This window comes from Salmo salar, chromosome 18 (assembly GCF_965601325.2).
Source record: "Salmo salar chromosome 18, fSalSal1, whole genome shotgun sequence".
NCBI lineage: Eukaryota > Metazoa > Chordata > Actinopteri > Salmoniformes > Salmonidae > Salmo > Salmo salar.
Window position 1 is genome coordinate 88308 of NC_138308.1, and position 19193 is coordinate 107500.

At 45.8% G+C, this 19193-nt stretch overlaps 1 protein-coding gene across 9 annotated transcripts in view; it reads left to right on the top strand.

Annotated features, from left to right (window-relative positions):
• Window positions 1-19193, top strand: part of shmt1 (serine hydroxymethyltransferase 1 (soluble)) — a 45730-nt gene that overhangs the window by 2696 nt on the left and 23841 nt on the right. For 7 of the 9 annotated variants that reach the window (XM_082964622.1, XM_082964625.1, XM_082964623.1 and 4 more), the window contains exons 2-3: window positions 9940-10054; window positions 14367-14512. In XM_082964622.1, the coding sequence (XP_082820748.1) occupies window positions 9956-10054; window positions 14367-14512 (245 nt within the window). In that variant the 5' untranslated portion in view covers window positions 9940-9955. Of the gene's footprint in view, window positions 1-9939; window positions 10055-10683; window positions 10739-14366; window positions 14513-19193 lie in introns of those variants that run through there. The other 2 variants (XM_082964628.1, XM_082964629.1) reach the window with 2 other exon arrangements.

A 19193-nucleotide genomic window follows, 5' to 3' on the forward strand; every position in this document is an offset into this window, starting at 1 on the left:
ACCTCAGCGTTGTTAAAAACAGAGGCCAGAATAGACCTGCTGTCATTAGGACCTCAGTGTTGTTAAAAACAGAGGCCAGAATAGACCTGCTGTCATTAGGACCTCAGTGTTGTTAAAAACAGAGGCCAGAATAGACCTGCTGTCATTAGGACCTCAGTGTTGTTAAAAACAGAGGCCAGAATAGACCTGCTGTCGTTAGGACCTCAGTGTTGTTAAAAACAGAGGCCAGAATAGACCTGCTGTCATTAGGACCTCAGCGTTGTTAGAAACAGAGGCCGGAATAGACCTGCTGTCATTAGGACCTCAGTGTTGTTAAAAACAGAGGCCAGAATAGACCTGCTGTCATTAGGACCTCAGTGCTGTTAAAAACAGAGGCCAGAATAGACCTGCTGTCATTAGGACCTCAGCGTTGTTAAAAACAGAGGCCGGAATAGACCTGCTGTCATTAGGACCTCAGTGCTGTTAAAAACAGAGGCCAGAATAGACCTGCTGTCATTAGGACCTCAGTGCTGTTAAAAACAGAGGCCAGAATAGACCTGCTGTCATTAGGACCTCAGTGCTGTTAAAAACAGAGGCCGGAATAGACCTGCTGTCATTAGGACCTCAGTGTCGTTAAAAACAGAGGCCGGAATAGACCTGCTGTCATTAGGACCTCAGTGTCGTTAAAAACAGAGGCCAGAATAGACCTGCTGTCATTAGGACCTCAGTGTTGTTAAAAACAGAGGCCGGAATAGACCTGCTGTCATTAGGACCTCAGTGTCGTTAAAAACAGAGGCCGGAATAGACCTGCTGTCATTAGGACCTCAGTGTCGTTAAAAACAGAGGCCAGAATAGACCTGCTGTCATTAGGACCTCAGTGTTGTTAGAAACAGAGGCCAGAATAGACCTGCTGTCATTAGGACCTCAGTGTCGTTAAAAACAGAGGCCAGAATAGACCTGCTGTCATTAGGACCTCAGTGCTGTTAAAAACAGAGGCCAGAATAGACCTGCTGTCATTAGGACCTCAGTGTTGTTAAAAACAGAGGCCAGAATAGACCTGCTGTCATTAGGACCTCAGTGCTGTTAAAAACAGAGGCCAGAATAGACCTGCTGTCATTAGGACCTCAGTGTTGTTAGAAACAGAGGCCAGAATAGACCTGCTGTCATTAGGATCTCAGTGCTGTTAAAAACAGAGGCCAGAATAGACCTGCTGTCATTAGGACCTCAGTGCTGTTAAAAACAGAGACCAGAATAGACCTGCTGTCATTAGGACCTCAGTGCTGTTAAAAACAGAGACCAGAATAGACCTGCTGTCATTAGGACCTCAGTGTTGTTAAAAACAGAGGCCAGAATAGACCTGCTGTCATTAGGACCTCAGTGTTGTTAAAAACAGAGGCCAGAATAGACCTGCTGTCATTAGGACCTCAGTGTTGTTAAAAACAGAGGCCAGAATAGACCTGCTGTCATTAGGACCTCAGTGTTGTTAAAAACAGAGACCAGAATAGACCTGCTGTCGTTAGGACCTCAGTGTTGTTAAAAACAGAGGCCAGAATAGACCTGCTGTCATTAGGACCTCAGCGTTGTTAAAAACAGAGGCCAGAATAGACCTGCTGTCATTAGGACCTCAGTGTTGTTAAAAACAGAGGCCAGAATAGACCTGCTGTCATTAGGACCTCAGTGTTGTTAAAAACAGAGGCCAGAATAGACCTGCTGTCATTAGGACCTCAGTGTTGTTAAAAACAGAGGCCGGAATAGACCTGCTGTCGTTAGGACCTCAGTGCTGTTTAAAACAGAGGCCAGAATAGACCTGCTGTCATTAGGACCTCAGTGTTGTTAAAAACAGAGGCCAGAATAGACCTGCTGTCATTAGGACCTCAGTGTTGTTAAAAACAGAGGCCGGAATAGACCTGCTGTCGTTAGGACCTCAGTGCTGTTTAAAACAGAGGCCAGAATAGACCTGCTGTCATTAGGACCTCAGTGTTGTTAAAAACAGAGGCCAGAATAGACCTGCTGTCATTAGGACCTCAGTGTTGTTAAAAACAGAGGCCGGAATAGACCTGCTGTCGTTAGGACCTCAGTGCTGTTTAAAACAGAGGCCGGAATAGACCTGCTGTCGTTAGGACTGTGTGTGATGTGATCAATCACTTTATTCCAGTTCAGAATAAATAAAATATGTATTTTATTTCAACAGTTCCAACCTAGACAGATATGAGTGTTTTTAATGGAGGGTAAATAAACACGAATGGATATTTATACGGATATTTAATGCCATTGTTATTTGTTTTATGCATAAGGGCAATGAAATGTACTGATATTTATGTAAAAGAGGCATATTTTCCTAAACTCTGAGTCCCGGGAAAATACAGAATTTCTAATTTGGGGTCGCAGGCTGAAAAACACAGAATGTGTTACTTCATCGCTCTCGGTCAGTGAGCTGACGGTGGCTGGTCTCTGTAATTTGGCCAAACTAGATAACAGAAGTCATGAGTCCTGCTGCTGTTACATCAGACACAGAGTGGCAGTGACAAGGGGTCGCGCCCTATTCCCTACATAGTGCCCTATTTCCACTAGGGTCGTACCAACTGGCACCCTATTCCCTACATAGTGCCCTATTTCCACTAGGGCCGTACCAACTGGCACCCTATTCCCTACATAGTGCCCTATTTCCACTAGGGTCGTACCAACTGGCACCCTATTCCCTACATAGTGCCCTATTTCCACTAGGGCCGTACCAACTGGCACCCTATTCCCTACATAGTGCACTATTTCCACTAGGGCCGTACCAACTGGCACCCTATTCCCTACATAGTGCCCTATTTCCACTAGGGCCGTACCAACTGGCACCCTATTCCCTACATAGTGCCCTATTTCCACTAGTGCCGTACTAACTGGCTCCCTATTCCCTACATAGTGCCCTATTTCCACTAGGGCCGTACCAACTGGCATCCTATTCCCTACATAGTGCACTACTTCCACCAGGACCATAGGGTTCTGGTTCTGATCAGTCCACTACTTCCACCAGGACCATAGGGTTCTGATCAGTCCACTACTTCCACCAGGACCATAGGGTTCTGATCAGTCCACTACTTCCACCAGGACCGTAGGGTTCTGATCAGTCCACTACTTCCACCAGGACCATAGGGTTCTGGTTCTGATCAGTCCACTACTTCCACCAGGACCGTAGGGTTCTGATCAGTCCACTACTTCCACCAGGACCATAGGGTTCTGATCAGTCCACTACTTCCACCAGGACCATAGGGTTCTGATCAGTCCACTACTTCCACCAGGACCATAGGGTTCTGATCAGTCCACTACTTCTACCAGGACCATAGGGTTCTGATCAGTCCACTACTTCCACCAGGACCGTAGGGTTCTGGTTCTGATCAGTCCACTACTTCCACCAGGACCATAGGGTTCTGATCAGTCCACTACTTCCACCAGGACCATAGGGTTCTGGTTCTGATCAGTCCACTACTTCCACCAGGACCGTAGGGTTCTGATCAGTCCACTACTTCCACCAGGACCATAGGGTTCTGATCAGTCCACTACTTCCACCAGGACCATAGGGTTCTGATCAGTCCACTACTTCCACCAGGACCATAGGGTTCTGATCAGTCCACTACTTCCACCAGGACCATAGGGTTCTGATCAGTCCACTACTTCCACCAGGACCGTAGGGTTCTGATCAGTCCACTACTTCCACCAGGACCATAGGGTTCTGGTTCTGATCAGTCCACTACTTCCACCAGGACCACAGGGTTCTGATCAGTCCACTACTTCCACCAGGACCATAGGGTTCTGATCAGTCCACTACTTCCACCAGGACCATAGGGTTCTGATCAGTCCACTACTTCCACCAGGACCATAGGGTTCTGATCAGTCCACTACTTCCACCAGGACCATAGGGTTCTGATCAGTCCACTACTTCCACCAGGACCATAGGGTTCTGATCAGTCCACTACTTCTACCAGGACCATAGGGTTCTGATCAGTCCACTACTTCCACCAGGACCATAGGGTTCTGGTTCTGATCAGTCCACTACTTCCACCAGGACCGTAGGGTTCTGATCAGTCCACTACTTCCACCAGGACCGTAGGGTTCTGATCAGTCCACTACTTCCACCAGGACCATAGGGTTCTGATCAGTCCACTACTTCCACCAGGACCATAGGGTTCTGATCAGTCCACTACTTCCACCAGGACCATAGGGTTCTGATCAGTCCACTACTTCCACCAGGACCGTAGGGTTCTGATCAGTCCACTACTTCCACCAGGACCGTAGGGTTCTGATCAGTCCACTACTTCCACCAGGACCGTAGGGTTCTGATCAGTCCACTACTTCCACCAGGACCATAGGGTTCTGATCAGTCCACTACTTCCACCAGGACCGTAGGGTTCTGATCAGTCCACTACTTCCACCAGGACCGTAGGGTTCTGATCAGTCCACTACTTCCACCAGGACCATAGGGTTCTGATCAGTCCACTACTTCCACCAGGACCGTAGGGTTCTGGTTCTGATCAGTCCACTACTTCCACCAGGACCGTAGGGTTCTGATCAGTCCACTACTTCCACCAGGACCATAGGGTTCTGATCAGTCCACTACTTCTACCAGGACCGTAGGGTTCTGGTTCTGATCAGTCCACTACTTCCACCAGGACCATAGGGTTCTGGTTCTGATCAGTCCACTACTTCCACCAGGACCATAGGGTTCTGATCAGTCCACTACTTCCACCAGGACCATAGGGTTCTGATCAGTCCACTACTTCTACCAGGACCATAGGGTTCTGATCAGTCCACTACTTCCACCAGGACCATAGGGTTCTGATCAGTCCACTACTTCCACCAGGACCATAGGGTTCTGATCAGTCCACTACTTCCACCAGGACCATAGGGTTCTGATCAGTCCACTACTTCCACCAGGACCGTAGGGTTCTGGTTCTGGTCCGTGTAGTAATAGTGCGCCATTTTGTTTGTTGATGTAGGTCATGGTGACCCATAGTTATCTATCTAGTTAATCATTGTTGTCATGAAGGCTGGATAGTTGTTGTTGTAACTCTGCATAGTTCTAGTCTAACAGGGTGTTGGGTAGTTTCCTGAGCTCTTATCAAGTCCCTGTGGTCAAACGTTAACCACTGGACAGGACCGGACCAGAGCTCTTTATGGACCAGAACCTGGACAGGACCGAACCAGAGCTCTTTATGGACCAGAACCTGGACAGGACCGGACCAGAGCTCTTTATGGACCAGAACCTGGACAGGACCGGACCAGAGCTCTTTATGGACCAGAGCTCTTTATGGACCAGAGCCTGGACAGGACCGGACCAGAGCTCTTTATGGACCAGAGCTCTTTATGGACCAGAACCTGGACAGGACCGGACCAGAGCTCTTTATGGACCAGAGCTCTTTATGGACCAGAGCCTGGACAGGACCGGACCAGAGCTCTTTATGGACCAGAACCTGGACAGGACAGGACCAGAGCTCTTTATGGACCAGAGCCTGGACAGGACCGGACCAGAGCTCTTTATGGACCAGAGCTCTTTATGGACCAGAGCCTGGACAGGACCGGACCAGAGCTCTTTATGGACCAGAACCTGGACAGGACCGGACCAGACCAGAGCTCTTTATGGACCAGAGCCTGGACAGGACCGGACCAGAGCTCTTTATGGACCAGAACCTGGACAGGACCGGACCAGAGCTCTTTATGGACCAGAGCCTGGACAGGACCGGACCAGAGCTCTTTATGGACCAGAGCCTGGACAGGACCGGACCAGAGCTCTTTATGGACCAGAGCTCTTTATGGACCAGAGCCTGGACAGGACCGGACCAGAGCTCTTTATGGACCAGAGCTCTTTATGGACCAGAGCTCTTTATGGACCAGAACCTGGACAGGACCGGACCAGAGCTCTTGATGGACCAGAGCTCTTTATGGACCAGAGCCTGGACAGGACCGGACCAGAGCTCTTTATGGACCAGAGCTCTTTATGGACCAGAACCTGGACAGGACCGGACCAGAGCTCTTTATGGACCAGAGCTCGTTATGGACCAGAACCTGGACAGGACAGGACCAGAGCTCTTTATGGACCAGAGCCTGGACAGGACCGGACCAGAGCTCTTTATGGACCAGAGCTCTTTATGGACCAGAGTTCTTTATGGACCAGAACCTGGACAGGACCGGACCAGAGCTCTTTATGGACCAGAGCCTGGACAGGACCGGACCAGAGCACTTTATGGACCAGAACCTGGACCGGACCAGAGCTCTTTATGGACCAGAGCTCTTTATGGACCAGAACCTGGACAGGACCGGACCAGAGCTCTTTATGGACCAGAGCCTGGACAGGACCGGACCAGAGCACTTTATGGACCAGAACCTGGACAGGACAGGACCGGACCAGAGCTCTTTATGGACCAGAACCTGGACAGGACCAGAGCTCTTTATGGACCAGAGCTCTTTATGGACCAGAACCTGGACAGGACCGGACCAGAGCTCTTGGCTGTTGGTTTAAACGTGGCTGTTCCAGTGGTAACCTGACTAAATATAGTCCTGTTGGTTTAAACGTGGCTGTTCCAACCTGACTAAATATAGTCCTGTTGGTTTAAACGTGGCTGTTCCAGTGGTAACCTGACTAAATATAGTCCTGTTGGTTTAAACGTGGCTGTTCCAGTGATAACCTGACTAAATATAGTCCTGTTGGTTTAAACGTGGCTGTTCCAACCTGACTAAATATAGTCCTGTTGGTTTAAACGTGGCTGTTCCAACCTGACTAAATATAGTCCTGTTGGTTTAAACGTGGCTGTTCCAGTGGTAACCTGACTAAATATAGTCCTGTTGGTTTAAACGTGGCTGTTCCAGTGGTAACCTGACTAAATATAGTCCTGTTGGTTTAAACGTGGCTGTTCCAGTGGTAACCTGACTAAATATAGTCCTGTTGGTTTAAACGTGGCTGTTCCAGTGGTAACCTGACTAAATATAGTCCTGTTGGTTTAAACGTGGCTGTTCCAGTGGTAACCTGACTAAATATAGTCCTGTTGGTTTAAACGTGGCTGTTCCAGTGGTAACCTGACTAAATATAGTCCTGTTGGTTTAAACGTGGCTGTTCCAGTGGTAACCTGACTAAATATAGTCCTGTTGGTTTAAACCTGGCTGTTCCAACCTGACTAAATATAGTCCTGTTGGTTTAAACGTGGCTGTTCCAACCTGACTAAATATAGTCCTGTTGGTTTAAACGTGGCTGTTCCAACCTGACTAAATATAGTCCTGTTGGTTTAAACCTGGCTGTTCCAACCTGACTAAATATAGTCCTGTTGGTTTAAACGTGGCTGTTCCAGTGGTAACCTGACTAAATATAGTCCTGTTGGTTTAAACGTGGCTGTTCCAGTGGTAACCTGACTAAATATAGTCCTGTTGGTTTAAACGTGGCTGTTCCAGTGATAACCTGACTAAATATAGTCCTGTTGGTTTAAACGTGGCTGTTCCAGTGGTAACCTGACTAAATATAGTCCTGTTGGTTTAAACGTGGCTGTTCCAGTGATAACCTGACTAAATATAGTCCTGTTGGTTTAAACGTGGCTGTTCCAGTGGTAACCTGACTAAATATAGTCCTGTTGGTTTAAACGTGGCTGTTCCAGTGATTAACCTGACTAAATATAGTCCTGTTGGTTTAAACGTGGCTGTTCCAACCTGACTAAATATAGTCCTGTTGGTTTAAACGTGGCTGTTCCAACCTGACTAAATATAGTCCTGTTGGTTTAAACGTGGCTGTTCCAGTGGTAACCTGACTAAATATAGTCCTGTTGGTTTAAACGTGGCTGTTCCAGTGATAACCTGACTAAATATAGTCCTGTTGGTTTAAACGTGGCTGTTCCAGTGGTAACCTGACTAAATATAGTCCTGTTGGTTTAAACGTGGCTGTTCCAGTGGTAACCTGACTAAATATAGTCCTGTTGGTTTAAACGTGGCTGTTCCAACCTGACTAAATATAGTCCTGTTGGTTTAAACGTGGCTGTTCCAGTGGTAACCTGACTAAATATAGTCCTGTTGGTTTAAACGTGGCTGTTCCAGTGGTAACCTGACTAAATATAGTCCTGTTGGTTTAAACATGGCTGTTCCAGTGATAACCTGACTAAATATAGTCCTGTTGGTTTAAACGTGGCTGTTCCAACCTGACTAAATATAGTCCTGTTGGTTTAAACGTGGCTGTTCCAGTGGTAACCTGACTAAATATAGTCCTGTTGGTTTAAACGTGGCTGTTCCAACCTGACTAAATATAGTCCTGTTGGTTTAAACGTGGCTGTTCCAACCTGACTAAATATAGTCCTGTTGGTTTAAACGTGGCTGTTCCAACCTGACTAAATATAGTCCTGTTGGTTTAAACGTGGCTGTTCCAGTGATAACCTGACTAAATATAGTCCTGTTGGTTTAAACGTGGCTGTTCCAACCTGACTAAATATAGTCCTGTTGGTTTAAACGTGGCTGTTCCAGTGGTAACCTGACTAAATATAGTCCTGTTGGTTTAAACGTGGCTGTTCCAGTGGTAACCTGACTAAATATAGTCCTGTTGGTTTAAACGTGGCTGTTCCAACCTGACTAAATATAGTCCTGTTGGTTTAAACGTGGCTGTTCCAGTGATTAACCTGACTACATATAGTCCTGTTTGTTTAAACCTGGCTGTTCCAGTGGTAACCTGACTAAATATAGTCCTGTTGGTTTAAACGTGGCTCTTCCAGTGGTAACCTGACTAAATATAGTCCTGTTGGTTTAAACCTGGCTGTTCCAGTGATAACCTGACTAAATATAGTCCTGTTGGTTTAAACGTGGCTGTTCCAACCTGACTAAATATAGTCCTGTTGGTTTAAACGTGGCTGTTCCAACCTGACTAAATATAGTCCTGTTGGTTTAAACGTGACTGTTCCAACCTGACTAAATATAGTCCTGTTGGTTTAAACGTGGCTGTTCCAGTGGTAACCTGACTAAATATAGTCCTGTTGGTTTAAACGTGGCTGTTCCAGTGGTAACCTGACTAAATATAGTCCTGTTGGTTTAAACGTGGCTGTTCCAGTGATAACCTGACTAAATATAGTCCTGTTGGTTTAAACGTGGCTGTTCCAACCTGACTAAATATAGTCCTGTTGGTTTAAACGTGGCTGTTCCAGTGGTAACCTGACTAAATATAGTCCTGTTGGTTTAAACGTGGCTGTTCCAGTGATAACCTGACTAAATATAGTCCTGTTGGTTTAAACGTGGCTGTTCCAGTGGTAACCTGACTAAATATAGTCCTTTTGGTTTAAACATGGCTGTTCCAGTGGTAACCTGACTAAATATTCCCAACAAGTGATATTTAGAGGCAAACATCTTGAATCTTATTTGTCATAGTCTGACTGTCTGGCATCATCTGGCATCGTCTGATTGACTGAATGTCTGGCATCGTCTGATTGACTGACTGTCTGGCATCGTCTGACTGACTGTCTGGCATCGTCTGACTGACTGACTGTCTGGCATCGTCTGACTGACTGACTGTCTGGCATCGTCTGACTGACTGACTGTCTGGCATCGTCTAACTTTCTGGTATCGTCTAACTTTCTGGCATCGTCTGACTGACTGTCTGGCATCGTCTGACTGACTGTCTGGCATCGTCTGACTGACTGACTGTCTGGCATCGTCTAACTGACTGACTGTCTGGCATCGTCTAACTGACTGACTGTCTGGCATCGTCTGACTGACTGACTGTCTGGCATCGTCTGACTGACTGACTGTCTGGCATCGTCTAACTGTCTGGCATCGTCTGACTGACTGACTGTCTGGCATCGTCTAACTGTCTGGCATCGTCTAACTGTCTGGCATCGTCTAACTGACTGACTGTCTGGCATCGTCTAACTGTCTGGCATCGTCTAACTGACTGACTGTCTGGCATCGTCTGACTGTCTGGCATCGTCTAACTGTCTGTCTGTGTATCTGTGTGTGTAGATCAGCACCAGTCATCATGTCTCATAGCAACGGTACCAGTCACCATGTCAGTCAGGACGTGTGGGAATCTCACAACAAGATGATGCAGGAACCACTCCGCTCCAACGACCCTGAGGTACGGGGGGTATTATAATGAGGAACCACTCCGCTCCAACGACCCTGAGGTACGGGGGGTATTATAATGAGGAACCACTCCGCTCCAACGACCCTGAGGTACGGGGGGGGGGGGGGGTGTATTATAATGAGGAACCACTCCGCTCCAACGACCCTGAGGTACGGGGGGTATTATAATGAGGAACCACTCCGCTCCAACGACCCTGAGGTACGGGGGGGGGGGGGGGGGGTGTATTATAATGAGGAACCACTCCGCTCCAACGACCCTGAGGTACGGGGGGTATTATAATGAGGAACCACTCCGCTCCAACGACCCTGAGGTACGGGGGGTATTATAATGAGGAACCACTCCGCTCCAACGACCCTGAGGTACGGGTGGTGGTATTATAATGAGGAACCACTCCGCTCCAACGACCCTGAGGTACGGGGGGGGTATTATAATGAGGAACCACTCCGCTCCAACGACCCTGAGGTACGGGGGGGTGGTATTATAATGAGGAACCACTCCGCTCCAACGACCCTGAGGTACGGGGGGAGGGTTATTATAATGAGGAACCACTCCGCTCCAACGACCCTGAGGTACGGGGGGGGGGTATTATAATGAGGAACCACTCCGCTCCAACGACCCTGAGGTACGGGGGGGGGGTATTATAATGAGGAACCACTCCGCTCCAACGACCCTGAGGTACGTCACACATAATGAAACGGTGTATTGTGTAGGTGTGTGTATTATAATGAAACGGTGTATTGTGTAGGTGTGTGTATTATAATGAAACGGTGTATTGTGTGTAGGTGTGTGTATTATAATGAAACGGTGTATTGTGTGTAGGTGTGTGTATTATAATGAAACGGTGTATTGTGTGTAGGTGTGTGTATTATAATGAAACGGTGTATTGTGTAGGTAGGTGTATTATAATGAAACGGTGTATTGTGTGTAGGTGTGTGTATTATAATGAAACGGTGTATTGTGTGTAGGTGTGTATTATAATGAAACGGTGTATTGTGTAGGTGTATTATAATGAAACGGTGTATTGTGTAGGTGTGTGTATTATAATGAAACGGTGTATTGTGTAGATGTGTATTATAATGAAACGGTGTATTGTGTAGATGTGTGTTATAATGAAACGGTGTATTGTGTAGGTGTGTATTATAATGAAACGGTGTATTGTGTAGTGGTGTGTATTATAATGAAACGGTGTATTGTGTAGGTGGGTGTATTATAATGAAACGGTGTATTGTGTAGGTGTGTATTATAATGAAACGGTGTATTGTGTAGGTGTGTGTATTATAATGAAACGGTGTATTGTGTAGGTGTGTATTATAATGAAACGGTGTATTGTGTAGGTGGGTGTATTATAATGAAACGGTGTATTGTGTAGGTGTGTGTATTATAATGAAACGGTGTATTGTGTAGGTGTGTGTATTATAATGAAACGGTGTATTGTGTAGGTGTGTGTATTATAATGAAACGGTGTATTGTGTAGGTGTGTGTATTATAATGAAACGGTGTATTGTGTAGGTGTGTGTATTATAATGAAACGGTGTATTGTGTAGGTGTGTATTATAATGAAACGGTGTATTGTGTAGGTGTGTGTATTATAATGAAACGGTGTATTGTGTGTAGGTGTGTGTATTATAATGAAACGGTGTATTGTGTAGGTGTGTGTATTATAATGAAACGGTGTATTGTGTAGGTGTGTGTATTATAATGAAACGGTGTATTGTGTAGGGGTGTGTATTATAATGAAACGGTGTATTGTGTAGGGGTGTATTATAATGAAACGGTGTATTGTGTAGGTGTGTATTATAATGAAACGGTGTATTGTGTAGGTGTGTATTATAATGAAACGGTGTATTGTGTAGGGGTGTGTATTATAATGAAACGGTGTATTGTGTAGGTGTGTATTATAATGAAACGGTGTATTGTGTAGGTGTGTATTATAATGAAACGGTGTATTGTGTAGGTGTATTATAATGAAACGGTGTATTGTGTAGGGGTGTGTATTATAATGAAACGGTGTATTGTGTAGGGGTGTGTATTATAATGAAACGGTGTATTGTGTAGGTGTGTATTATAATGAAACGGTGTATTGTGTAGGTGTGTATTATAATGAAACGGTGTATTGTGTAGGGGTGTGTATTATAATGAAACGGTGTATTGTGTAGGGGTGTGTATTATAATGAAACGGTGTATTGTGTAGGGGTGTGTATTATAATGAAACGGTGTATTGTGTAGGGGTGTGTATTATAATGAAACGGTGTATTGTGTAGGTGTGTATTATAATGAAACGGTGTATTGTGTAGGTGTATTATAATGAAACGGTGTATTGTGTAGGTGTGTGTATTATAATGAAACGGTGTATTGTGTAGGTGTGTGTATTATAATGAAACGGTGTATTGTGTGTAGGTGTGTGTATTATAATGAAACGGTGTATTGTGTAGGTGTGTGTATTATAATGAAACGGTGTATTGTGTAGGTGTGTGTATTATAATGAAACGGTGTATTGTGTGTAGGTGTGTGTATTATAATGAAACGGTGTATTGTGTGTAGGTGTGTGTATTATAATGAAACGGTGTATTGTGTGTAGGTGTGTGTATTATAATGAAACGGTGTATTGTGTAGGTGTGTATTATAATGAAACGGTGTATTGTGTGTAGGTGTGTGTATTATAATGAAACGGTGTATTGTGTAGGTGTGTATTATAATGAAACGGTGTATTGTGTAGGTGTGTGTATTATAATGAAACGGTGTATTATGTTGGTGTATGTATTATAATGAAACGGTGTATTGTGTAGGTGTGTGTATTATAATGAAACGGTGTATTGTGTAGGTGTGTGTATTATAATGAAACGGTGTATTGTGTAGGTGTGTGTATTATAATGAAACGGTGTATTGTGTAGGTGTGTGTATTATAATGAAACGGTGTATTGTGTGTGTGTATTATAATGAAACGGTGTATTGTGTGTAGGTGTGTGTATTATAATGAAACGGTGTATTGTGTAGGGGTGTGTATTATAATGAAACGGTGTATTGTGTAGGGGTGTGTATTATAATGAAACGGTGTATTGTGTAGGGGTGTGTATTATAATGAAACGGTGTATTGTGTAGGTGTGTATTATAATGAAACGGTGTATTGTGTGTAGGTGTGTGTATTATAATGAAACGGTGTATTGTGTAGGTGTGTATTATAATGAAACGGTGTATTGTGTAGGTGTGTGTATTATAATGAAACGGTGTATTGTGTAGGTGTGTGTATTATAATGAAACGGTGTATTGTGTAGGTGTGTGTATTATAATGAAACGGTGTATTGTGTAGGTGTGTGTATTATAATGAAACGGTGTATTGTGTAGGTGTGTATTATAATGAAACGGTGTATTGTGTAGGGGTGTGTATTATAATGAAACGGTGTATTGTGTAGGGGTGTGTATTATAATGAAACGGTGTATTGTGTAGGGGTGTGTATTATAATGAAACGGTGTATTGTGTGTAGGGGTGTGTATTATAATGAAACGGTGTATTGTGTAGGGGTGTGTATTATAATGAAACGGTGTATTGTGTAGGGGTGTGTATTATAATGAAACGGTGTATTGTGTAGGGGTGTGTATTATAATGAAACGGTGTATTGTGTAGGGGTGTGTATTATAATGAAACGGTGTATTGTGTAGGTGTGTGTATTATAATGAAACGGTGTATTGTGTAGGTGTGTATTATAATGAAACGGTGTATTGTGTAGGTGTGTATTATAATGAAACGGTGTATTGTGTAGGTGTGTGTATTATAATGAAACGGTGTATTGTGCTAGGTGTGTGTATTATAATGAAACGGTGTATTGTGTAGGTGTGTGTATTATAATGAAACGGTGTATTGTGTAGGTGTGTATTATAATGAAACGGTGTATTGTGTAGGTGTGTGTATTATAATGAAACGGTGTATTGTGTAGGTGTGTGTATTATAATGAAACGGTGTATTGTGTAGGTGTGTGTATTATAATGAAACGGTGTATTGTGTAGGTGTGTGTATTATAATGAAACGGTGTATTGTGTAGGTGTATTATAATGAAACGGTGTATTGTGTAGGTGGGTGTATTATAATGAAACGGTGTATTGTGTAGGTGTATTATAATGAAACGGTGTATTGTGTAGGTGGGTGTATTATAATGAAACGGTGTATTGTGTAGGTGTATTATAATGAAACGGTGTATTGTGTAGGTGGGTGTATTATAATGAAACGGTGTATTGTGTAGGTGTATTATAATGAAACGGTGTATTGTGTAGGTGTGTGTATTATAATGAAACGGTGTATTGTGTGTAGGTGTTCTCCATCATCAAGCGAGAGAAGCATCGTCAGACCTTTGGCCTGGAGCTGATCGCATCAGAGAACTTCACCTCCAGAGCCGTTCTGGAAGCCCTGGGGTCCTGTATGAACAACAAGTACTCAGAGGGGTATCCCGGACAGCGGTGGGTGCTATGAACCTTTATGAACCTTTATGAACCTTTATTTAAACAGGGAGTCACTCAGAGGGGTATCCCGGACAGCGGTGGGTACTATGAACCTTTATGAACCTTTATGAACCTTTATTTAAACAGGGAGTCACTCAGAGGGGTATCCCGGACAGCGGTGTGTACTATGAACCTTTATGAACCTTTAGGAACCTTAATGAACCTTTATTTAAACAGGGAGTCACTCAGAGGGGTATCCTGGACAGCGGTGGGTGCTATGAACCTTTATGAACCTTTATGAACCTGTATGAACCTTTATTTAACTAGACAAGTCAGTTAAGAACAAATTCTTATTCACAATGACGGCCTACCAGGGAACAGTGGGTTATAACTGCCTTGTTCAGGAGCAGAACGAACAAATGGGGGATTCAATGTGTCACACCTTTCGGTTTACTGGCCCAACGCTCTAACCACTAGGCTACCTGCTGGTTACTGGCCCAACGCTCTAACCACTAGGCTACCTGCTGGTTACTGGCCCAACGCTCTAACCACTAGACTACCTGCTGGTTACTGGCCCAACGCTCTAACCACTAGGCTACCTGCTGGTTACTGGCCCGACGCTCTAACCACTAGGCTACCTGCTGGTTACTGGGCCGACGCTCTAACCACTAGGCTACCTGCTGGTTACTGGCCCGACGCTCTAACCACTAGGCTACCTGCTGGTTACTGGCCCAATGCTCTAACCACTAGGCTACCTGCTGGTTACTGGCCCAACGCTCTAACCACTAGGCTACCTGCTGGTTACTGGCCCAACGCTCTAACCACTAGGTTACCTGCTGGTTACTGGCCCAACGCTCTAACCACTAGGTTACCTGCTGGTTACTGGCCCAACGCTCTAACCACTAGGCTACCTGCTGGTTACTGGCCCAACTCTCTAACCACTAGGCTACCTGCTGGTTACTGTCCCAATGCTCTAACCACTAGGCCACCTGCTGGTTACTGGCCCAACGCTCTAACCACTAGGCTACCTGCTGGTTACTGGCCCAACGCTCTAACCACTAGGCTACCTGCTGGTTACTGGCCCAACCCTCTAACCACTAGGCTACCTGCTGGTTACTGGCCCAACGCTCTAACCACTAGGCCACCTGCTGGTTACTGGCCCAACGCTCTAACCACTAGGCTACCTGCTGGTTACTGGCCCAACGCTCTAACCACTAGGCTACCTGCTGGTTACTGGCCCAACGCTCTAACCACTACGTTACCTGCTGGTTACTGGCCCAACGCTCTAACCACTAGGCTACCTGCTGGTTACTGGCCCAACTCTCTAACCACTAGGCTACCTGCTGGTTACTGGCCCAACGCTCTAACCACTAGGCCACCTGCTGGTTACTGGCCCAACGCTCTAACCACTAGGCTACCTGCTGGTTACTGGCCCAACGCTCTAACCACTAGGCTACCTGCTGGTTACTGGCCCAACGCTCTAACCACTAGGCTACCTGCTGGTTACTGGCCCAACGCTCTAACCACTAGGTTACCTGCTGGTTACTGGCCCAACGCTCTAACCACTAGGCCACCTGCTGGTTACTGGCCCAACGCTCTAACCACTAGGCTACCTGCTGGTTACTGGCCCAACGCTCTAACCACTAGGCTACCTGCTGGTTACTGGCCCAACGCTCTAACCACTAGGCTACCTGCTGGTTACTGGCCCAACGCTCTAACCACTAGGCTACCTGCTGGTTACTGTCCCAACGCTCTAACCACTAGGCTACCTGCTGGTTACTGGCCCAACGCTCTAACCACTAGGCTACCTGCTGGTTACTGGCCCAACGCTCTAACCACTAGGCCACCTGCTGGTTACTGGCCCAACGCTCTAACCACTAGGCTACCTGCTGGTTACTGGCCCAACGCTCTAACCACTAGGCCACCTGCTGGTTACTGGCCCAACCCTCTAACCACTAGGCTACCTGCTGGTTACTGGCCCAACGCTCTAACCACTAGGCTACCTGCTGGTTACTGGCCCAACGCTCTAACCACTAGGCTACCTGCTGGTTACTGGCCCAACGCTCTAACCACTAGGTTACCTGCTGGTTACTGGCCCAACGCTCTAACCACTACGCTACCTGCTGGTTACTGGCCCAACGCTCTAACCACTAGGCTACCTGCTGGTTACTGGCCCAACGCTCTAACCACTAGGCTACCTGCTGGTTACTGGCCCAACGCTCTAACCACTAGGCTACCTGCTGGTTACTGGCCCAACGCTCTAACCACTAGGCTACCTGCTGGTTACTGGCCCAACGCTCTAACCACTAGGCTACCTGCTGGTTACTGGCCCAACGCTCTAACCACTAGGTTACCTGCTGGTTACTGGCCCAACGCTCTAACCACTAGGCTACCTGCTGGTTACTGGCCCAACGCTCTAACCACTAGGCTACCTGCTGGTTACTGGCCCAACGCTCTAACCACTAGGCTACCTGCTGGTTACTGGCCCAACGCTCTAACCACTAGGCCACCTGCTGGTTACTGGCCCAACGCTCTAACCACTAGGCCACCTGCTGCCCTAAACAACATTTAAATATATTTAAGAAAAGCATTCGCATTCTGTAACAAAAAGTCTTCAATGCCTGGAAGGAATCAGAATATCTAACTGCAAGGAATTCTGAATATTGTTCTACACACCAGGGACAACGATAACTAAAAGCAGATTTCCCACAATTATGTGTTTTTTAAAACTGGTGGTGGGGGGGAGAGAGAGAGAAAGAATGGGGTTGGTTATCTATCCCTGAGAGAGAATGGGGTTGGTTATCTATCCCTGAGAGAGAATGGGGTTGGTTATCTATCCCTGAGAGAGAATGGGGTTGGTTATCTATCCCTGAGAGAGAATGGGGTTGGTTATCTATCCCTGAGAGAGAATGGGGTTGGTTATCTATCCCTGAGAGAGAATGGGGTTTGGTTATCTATCCCTGAGAGAGAATGGGGTTTGGTTATCTATCCCTGAGAGAGAATGGGGTTTGGTTATCTATCCCTGAGAGAGAATGGGGTTTGGTTATCTATCCCTGAGAGAGAATGGGGTTTGGTTATCTATCCCTGAGAGAGAATGGGGTTTGGTTATCTATCCCTGAGAGAATTGGGTTTGGTTATCTATCCCTGAGAGAGAATGGGGTTGGTTATCTATCCCTGAGAGAGAATGGGTTTGGTTATCTATCCCTGAGAGAGAATGGGGTTGGTTATCTATCCCTGAGAGAGAATGGGGTTTGGTTATCTATCCCTGAGAGAGAATGGGGTTTGGTTATCTATCCCTGAGAGAGAGAATGGGGTTTGGTTATCTATCCCTGAGAGAGAGAATGGGGTTTGGTTATCTATCCCTGAGAGAGAGAATGGGGTTTGGTTATCTATCCCTGAGAGAGAATGGGGTTTGGTTATCTATCCCTGAGAGAGAATGGGGTTTGGTTATCTATCCCTGAGAGAGAATGGGGTTTGGTTATCTATCCCTGAGAGAGAATGGGGTTGGTTATCTATCCCTGAGAGAGAGAATGGGGTTTGGTTATCTATCCCTGAGAGAGAGAATGGGGTTTGGTTATCTATCCCTGAGAGAGAATGGGGTTTGGTTATCTATCCCTGAGAGAGAATGGGGTTTGGTTATCTATCCCTGAGAGAGAATGGGGTTTGGTGATCTATCCCTGAGAGAGAATGGGGTTTGGTTATCTATCCCTGAGAGAGAATGGGGTTTGGTTATCTATCCCTGAGAGAGAATGGGGTTTGGTTATCTATCCCTGAGAGAGAATGGGGTTTGGTGATCTATCCCTGAGAGAGAATGGGGTTTGGTTATCTATCCCTGAGAGAGAATGGGGTTGGTTATCTATCCCTGAGAGAGAATGGGGTTTGGTTATCTATCCCTGAGAGAGAGAATGGGGTTTGGTTATCTATCCCTGAGAGAGAGAATGGGGTTTGGTTATCTATCCCTGAGAGAGAATGGGGTTTGGTTATCTATCCCTGAGAGAGAATGGGGTTTGGTTATCTATCCCTGAGAGAGAATGGGGTTGGTTATCTATCCCTGAGAGAGAATGGGGTTGGTTATCTATCCCTGAGAGAGAATGGGGTTTGGTTATCTATCCCTGAGAGAGAATGGGGTTTGGTGATCTATCCCTGAGAGAGAATGGGGTTTGGTTATCTATCCCTGAGAGAGAATGGGGTTGGTTATCTATCCCTGAGAGAGAATGGGGTTTGGTTATCTATCCCTGAGAGAGAGAATGGGGTTTGGTTATCTATCCCTGAGAGAGAGAATGGGGTTTGGTTATCTATCCCTGAGAGAGAGAATGGGGTTTGGTTATCTATCCCTGAGAGAGAGAATGGGGTTTGGTTATCTATCCCTGAGAGAGAGAATGGGGTTTGGTTATCTATCCCTGAGAGAGAATGGGGTTTGGTTATCTATCCCTGAGAGAGAATGGGGTTTGGTTATCTATCCCTGAGAGAGAATGGGGTTTGGTTATCTATCCCTGAGAGAGAATGGGGTTGGTAATTTGTAGGTCTAATATAAATCGGTGATGTGTAGAGGACGTTTCTGACTGCTTTGTTAATAAATTAAAGAGAGAGTCCATCTCTCTTCTTACAGAGCCGTCCAGGAGACTACAAACCAACCTGTCATCCAGGATACTTTGAAGAAACTCAAATATAAAATATATATTTTGATTTGTTTAACTAC